This window comes from Phoenix dactylifera, chromosome 3 (assembly GCF_009389715.1).
Source record: "Phoenix dactylifera cultivar Barhee BC4 chromosome 3, palm_55x_up_171113_PBpolish2nd_filt_p, whole genome shotgun sequence".
In the NCBI taxonomy this organism is placed as follows: Eukaryota; Viridiplantae; Streptophyta; class Magnoliopsida; order Arecales; family Arecaceae; genus Phoenix; species Phoenix dactylifera.
The window spans coordinates 12,453,690-12,460,254 of NC_052394.1; the positions used below are offsets into that span (position 1 = coordinate 12,453,690).

The 6,565-nt window shown below is 44.8% G+C and overlaps 1 protein-coding gene across 1 annotated transcript in view; it reads left to right on the forward strand.

The window, feature by feature from the left end:
• The first annotated feature begins 250 nt into the window (after positions 1–250).
• Positions 251–6,565, forward strand: part of LOC120110104 — an 8,339-nt gene continuing 2,024 nt past the window's right edge. Inside the window, exons 1-3 of the mRNA XM_039124041.1 lie at positions 251–953; positions 1,055–1,178; positions 1,275–1,429. Of these exons, the coding sequence (XP_038979969.1) occupies positions 607–953; positions 1,055–1,178; positions 1,275–1,429 (626 nt within the window). The 5' untranslated portion in view covers positions 251–606. The remainder of the gene's footprint in view (positions 954–1,054; positions 1,179–1,274; positions 1,430–6,565) is intronic.

Consider the following 6,565-nt stretch of genomic DNA (forward strand, 5'->3'; position numbering starts at 1 on the left):
CACCCTCAACATGGCCTCGTTGAGATCAATTACAAACTAAGACTTCCAACCAATGATCCTTTTGTATTAGCTCAACAAGCACATCAGGTGTTCTATACTGGTTACCCAGGTAAGAAGAAGAATCGAAGATTGTGGTGGGCAGTAATTAAGACAAAAGCTAGAGGTAGGTTCACTCCTAGTGTGCCAGAAGAAAATTTTTTTGATTTTTATCAAGAAGAAAACCACAGGATTCCTACCCCAATCTCGATGACAGATGAGCTTGATGATCCAGACATTTTGGTTGGTGTTAACAGAGATGCAGAAGATATTGATGCAGCAGAAATTGAGTTGACAACTAACCAAATGGAAGAGGACTTTGAGGATGAAGAAGAAGATTTTGAAGATGAACAAACCGAGGAAGAGGAGCATGAGGCTGAGGAAGATTAAAATACAACATGCAACTTTGTGAATGCTAATATAACAAATTTTAGACTTATAAATTATAATTGTGCAGACATGAGAAAGAGCAAAGGAAAAGCAACAGGTCCACTGATTGTTCTTTACTTTGATTGGATTTGTTGACATTTACATTGTGAACTAACTACAACTTTTTATTGTTGTGCAGTTATGGCCAAGAAAAAAGGGAAACCAAGAGGTAATGGAAAAGCAGCTTTAATACTGGCTGCTACTCAAGTTCCTTCTCAACCTTCTAGGTTGCCTGAGCGTGTCGAGGATTATCATGATGATGATGATTACATTCCTGATGGGGACATGATTGAAGAGGTGGATACAAATGAAGAAATAAACGATGAAGAAATGAATGGTGCAGTGCAAAATCATGAGGATACAATGAATGAGGATCAGATGAATGATGAACTTGGGATTGATCCACGACAAAGCAATGGCCGAGAACCAACCCTTAAAGCCCCTGTTGATGCAAATGGAAAAGTGATTGTTAGGTGCACAAGAGGAATGTATGAAAATATCACTTTCTTATATCACTAATTTGAATTTATGTGTTTGTTGCATTTAAAGTATTTAATTTATTTTCTAATGAATATTTTTTAAATTGCAGGTTTCTTGATTATGAGGTCAGTCACAAAGCTGTTGCTATCATGCGCCAATTTTTCAATGGTCCGTGGTTGTCATGGAGGGAGGTCCCTACACATGCTAAAGTTGGAATGTGGAACAAATTTGAGGTGATGTAATTAATTTATATTTCTTATCATTAACTTTTGCCCTTGTTACACATGCCAATTAATAAGTCTGATTACTTGCGACCTTTTTTTTGTTAGGAGATACACACAATTCTTCCAGGACAATTGCATCATGTGCATCAAGTTTGGAACAAGCATTGTCAGCAACGGTTGACAACCTCATTAGGGAGGGTCAGAAGCCAAAAGCTTTTGGAAGCAAAAGGAGATTTAAATAAAGCCCGTGATAAACCCCTGTTGCCCAGATAGACAACCCAAGAGGGGGGGTGAATTGGGTTTTAAAATAATTTGGCTATTAAAACTTTTGTGGATAACTAATTAATTCTTTTGCGAGATGATTAATTAGTTTCTATGTGCGGTGAATGAAATGTGAGAGATAGAGAGAGACAAACAATCACAAACACAATGTTTTATAGTGGTTCGGAGCTAACCCTTGCTCCTACGTCCACTCCCCAAGTCTCACTTGGAAATTCACTATAACCCCTTGGATTACAGCCGGTTGTTTTCCAAGCTCACAACCAAACTTGTTGTTTTACGAGCTCACAACGAACTCGGTCGGTTTTCCCAGGCTCACCGACTAGAACCAACCCGATTGTTTTTCCGGGATCACAATCGAACCCTTACACGTTGGTTTTACACTCGGCTCACCAACCAACCTCAATACCCTTGATTCAATCCCCCCGATTGAACCAAGCAAAGACAAGATGGAAGTAAAAAGGAGTAACAGAAAAAACAGAGCTTCTCAAAAGCAGATAAATAACAATATAAACAAAAGAGAAGTTAGAAGCCCTCAAACACGTTTGAGTTGGAGTAGAGTAGGGCTTCTTGAACTTCGGGTCTTCTCTTGAATGTCTGGTCGACTTGAATGCAGGAGGAGATCTCTTTCAATGTTGGGAAGAAGTAGGTGGATGCAGTTAATGTTGCTCTTCCCTCTTTTCCGTTGAAAACCAGGTTGTAGAGATTGAAAGCTTGATTACTTTGAGTGGAATGGTTGTTTTCTGCCTTGCTACAGTCTTCTGTGGCTATTTAAGCCATCCCCCACGGAAACTAGCCGTTAGAGACCTTTTTCTGCCCGTTCTGCACACTCTGCACAGCCTGACAATATGTCCGTTGGTGGGTTGGAGTCGACTCGTGCGATCAGGAGTCGACTCGGCTGTAGCGGGAGTCGACTCATGCTTTTCTGGAGTCGACTCGGCAACTGTTCCGGATTTGAATTAAAGTTGCTTCTTCGACTGGGAGTCGACTCGACTTGACTCGGAGTCGACTCGCCAACTTCTGGAGCTGACTTGGCATTTTCGGAGTCGGCTCATCCCATGAAGTCCACGGAGCCAATTTTCAACTTGGCCAACTCGAGTCGACTCGACTGTCCTGAGAGTCGACTCGGCGCTCAGAGCCCGAACTCCCGATCTTCTGTCTTTTGGCTCGTCCAGTCTTGGAGTCGACTCGAACTTCCCCGGAGTCGACTCGGCTCTCAGTTTCCGAAACTAAGTCTTCTGCCCTTTTGGTGTACCGCTGCCTTGGAGTCGACTCGAGCTTTCTAGGAGTCGACTCGGCTCTCAGTTTCCGAAACTAAGTCTTCTGCCCTTTTGGTGTACCGCTGCCTTGGAGTCGACTCGAGCTTTCTAGGAGTCGACTCGGCTCTCAGACACAGCAGATTGGTCTTCTGTCTTCTTTGGGGTCGCGGTTTCTAGGAGTCGACTCGCGTATTGCGGGAGTCGACTCGAATCTCAGAGTCCGAAAAACGTTCTCTGACTTTTTCCTTGTGTTCCTCTGAGAGTCGACTCTTACTTTCTTTGGAGTCGACTTGCCAACCATCGGAGTCGACTCGCGTTCCACTAGAGTCGACTCGAATCTCAGACCCGAAAACTGCTCTCTGACTTTTCTGCCTGTGACTCCTAGGAGTCGACTCATACTACCCTGGAGTCGACTCGGTGAACATCGGAGTCGACTCGCGCAGTTCAGGAGTCGACTCGCTGACAGGTTTTGAGTTGATGCTTTCTGTTCGTCTGTCTGTTCTCAGTCGGAGTCGACTCGTACTGATCCGGAGTCGACTCGAGCTCGTGCCAGTGAACTTGATACGCTTGGAGTCGACTCGTGATACTCTGGAGTCGACTCGAGTCTCAGACTTTGGTTCAAGCTGACTTCTTAACTTATCCAAAATATTATGAACCAAGTCTAGAGACACTTAGACAAGATTTTTACTGAAACACTTAATTGAATTCATTAGTAAACAAGAGATATACTCAAATGCTTTGAGCTCATCAAAATCAAATAGGGTTTTAATCAATCACTCCACAATCTCCCCCTTTTTGATGATGACAAAACATTGAGTATATGTAAAGTGAATTGCTCTATAAACAAGGAAGTAAAATCCATAAATAAATTTAGATGTCTGGTAATTTAATTTATCCAAGTTTGAAAGGTGTGAACAATAAATTTCGGAGTTAAAGCTCCCCCTTTCATTTGGAATTATATAAGCCTTCATATCATGCAATCAATTGTTTGGCTTATATATCTTTAATGATTTAGCTTGCTTAAAATTCAGATTCTCCCCCTCAACATATGCAATCTACTTTGTTTTGATTCATAAGAATTTTTGACTTTTAAATTTTTGGTTTTTAGAGGGAAAATCTGTCAATTTGTTCTTGAGTAGGATTCAGCTAATCTCCGAATATCCCTTGAATAGATTCTGGAGATTACTCCATTAGGAGCCCCAAAAGAGAGATAATGAGCCTCGAGGTACCAAATCCACTTAGAACAAATTTTTGTGTGTTTTAAAAGTTTTTCTTTTTTTTTATATTGATTTTCATTGATTCCTTTTACATATTTTATACATATTTCTCCCCCTTTTTGTCATCGTATCAAAAAGGAGGTAAGCACACACAATCAATCATAGATCAAATGGCACAGAATTGAAGAAGATATGGCTACTCATTGTATTGATTTGTATGTAAATACATTTGAGAATACAATAAGTAAAGCAAAAACAATACATGTCAAAACAAAACACAAAAAACAGCTATGGTCTCCTCGAGGATGTAGCTCCTCCTCTCGAAGATGTATCTCCTCCTCTCGAGGATGTGGCTCCTCCTCTCGAGGATGTGGCTCCTCCTCTCAATCTGCTCTGCTCCATGAGGAGGGTGACTGCATCTGTAACATGCCCGAGCTGAGTGATAATCGACGAAGTGGCTCTGCTATGTGTAGTGGAGAGCTCAGTCACCGACGTCTGAAGTGCGTCCAGCTTGTCGATGAGCACATTCGACAAGCGCTCGGCCCCCTCGGTAGTGGTGTGCATGTCACGTCCTATGTCATCCCGCATCTGTCGAGTGGTGCTCGTGACCTCACTCAGGCTATGGAACTGAGCCTGGAGCAAAGTCCTCATGTTGTAGATCTCTTCCCGCACATGAGCCGTCATGTCAGTCACGGCCGTCAGGGAAGGGACCAACGCTGAAGAGGGAGCGGGAGAGGGAGCAGGCACTGAACCTCGGAGCTCCCGAAGCAGATCATCCCGCAGATCTCGGACTATCTCCTGCCGCAGCTCCTGGAGCTGCTCAGGAGCGATGCGGACCTCTATGGGTGGTGGAGCCGAGGAGGAGGGTCCGGCGGAGGTGGTAGGAGCAGAAGTGGATGGAAAGTCCGGTAAGTCAGGATAGTCAGAATCTGGCTCAGGACTAGGGGAGTGTCTGGTGGTCTGTGTGGTGATGGAGGACTTCCTAACCCATATCCCCTCTATCTTCCGAAACCCCATCCTGTGTAGGGTCCCCGGACGCATGCGATCAGTCCATCGCAATGCGCGAAAGGGTTCCCCCTCAGGGATAGGAATCTCGTACTCCCTAAACAACAGAGTGAATACCATACCGTAGGGTAGGGTGAGCCTAGGTCTGTCTAGTGGCTCACACAGGTATCGATAAATAAGTTTGGGGAAGTTGATTGGGGTGTCCTGAAGCATGTAGAACATGAGAGCTAGGTCTCTCTCAGATACAAAATCAAATCTCCCGGTCTTAGGAAAGATGGACCTAGACAATATACTCAGGAGGATCCGCACCTCAATCGGAAGTGAGCTAGCGGATACCTCGTCTAAGGGTGACTGGGGTGGATGCCCTAGAATGGCCGTAAGGGCCTCAACCCTGTCCTCGGGGTGTGTGGGAGCCACCCCTACTTGTGGAAGGTAGAGGATGTGGGCAATAAGATCCTCCGTAATGAACAGAGGGACACCGGCTACCGTGCCCTCGATACCCCCATCTTCCCGATGGACGGTACCGTAAAACTCTCTAACTAATCCAGGGTAAGTTGGGAGATCTAATGTGAGGAAATACTCTAAGCCCTGGACACGCAATCTCTCACCTATGGTGAAACCCTCCCGGGAGAGATAGTCGAAATCGACATATTCTCCCGGTGGTGACGGCCTTCCCGGCGCACGGCCTCGCGGGAACCGCCCTCGGCGGGGAACGAGCCGGAGGTTGTTGCCTCGCGGGATCGTGCCGAGCCTTTGGAGCGCCTCTCGGGGACCGGCCTCGGGTCGGGACCTCTTTCGGACTACGGTTTTACGCGGCATAAGGACCTAGATTGGGAGGAAAACCCTAAGGGACGGTGAAAGGTTGACGGAAAAGGCTTGGGGACGACCGGGGACGACCTAGGAGTCGGCTCTAGGGCTTGTGAAACAGTGGCGGCGGAGAATAGAAGTGTTTTCGAAACGACAAAGTTAGGTTAAAAAGTCGGATCCCGACTGCGAGTCGACTCCACTGAGTCGCGAGTCGACTCGACCTCGAGTCGACTCCAGAATATGCGCGAGTCGACTCCCCCTCTGCTGCCATCAATCTCGAGTCGACTCCCGCAAATGCGCGAGTCGACTCCCCCTCAGGAGCCGACTCTGAAACTTACTCGAGTCGTCTCTAACTTTGGCACGCACCTAAAAATCATATTATGTTCGTGCCGAATGAGGGAAAATCGCTAAATTATGATCTGATTTGATGATCATTGAAAAGAAACTCTATTTTAACCACAATCTACTCATCAAAATCAACGAATCTAGTAGAAACTACCACTAGGATGGATCAATCACTCCTAATCCCCTCCTAAGCACACTAAACCTCTCTTCACTTAGGGGTTTTGTAAAAATGTCTACTAATTGATCATCAGTACAAACAAATTGTAGTGTCACATCACCATTCAGTACATGATCTCTTATGAAGTGATGTCTTATCTCAATGTGTTTAGTTCTTGAATGCTGAATTGGATTTTAGTTAGATTAATGGCACTTGTATTATCACATTTAATAGGTGATTTTATCTTGTTTAATGCCATAATCTTCTAATTGTTGTTTGATCCACAAGATTTGAGCACAACAACTTCCAGCTGCAACATATTCAGCT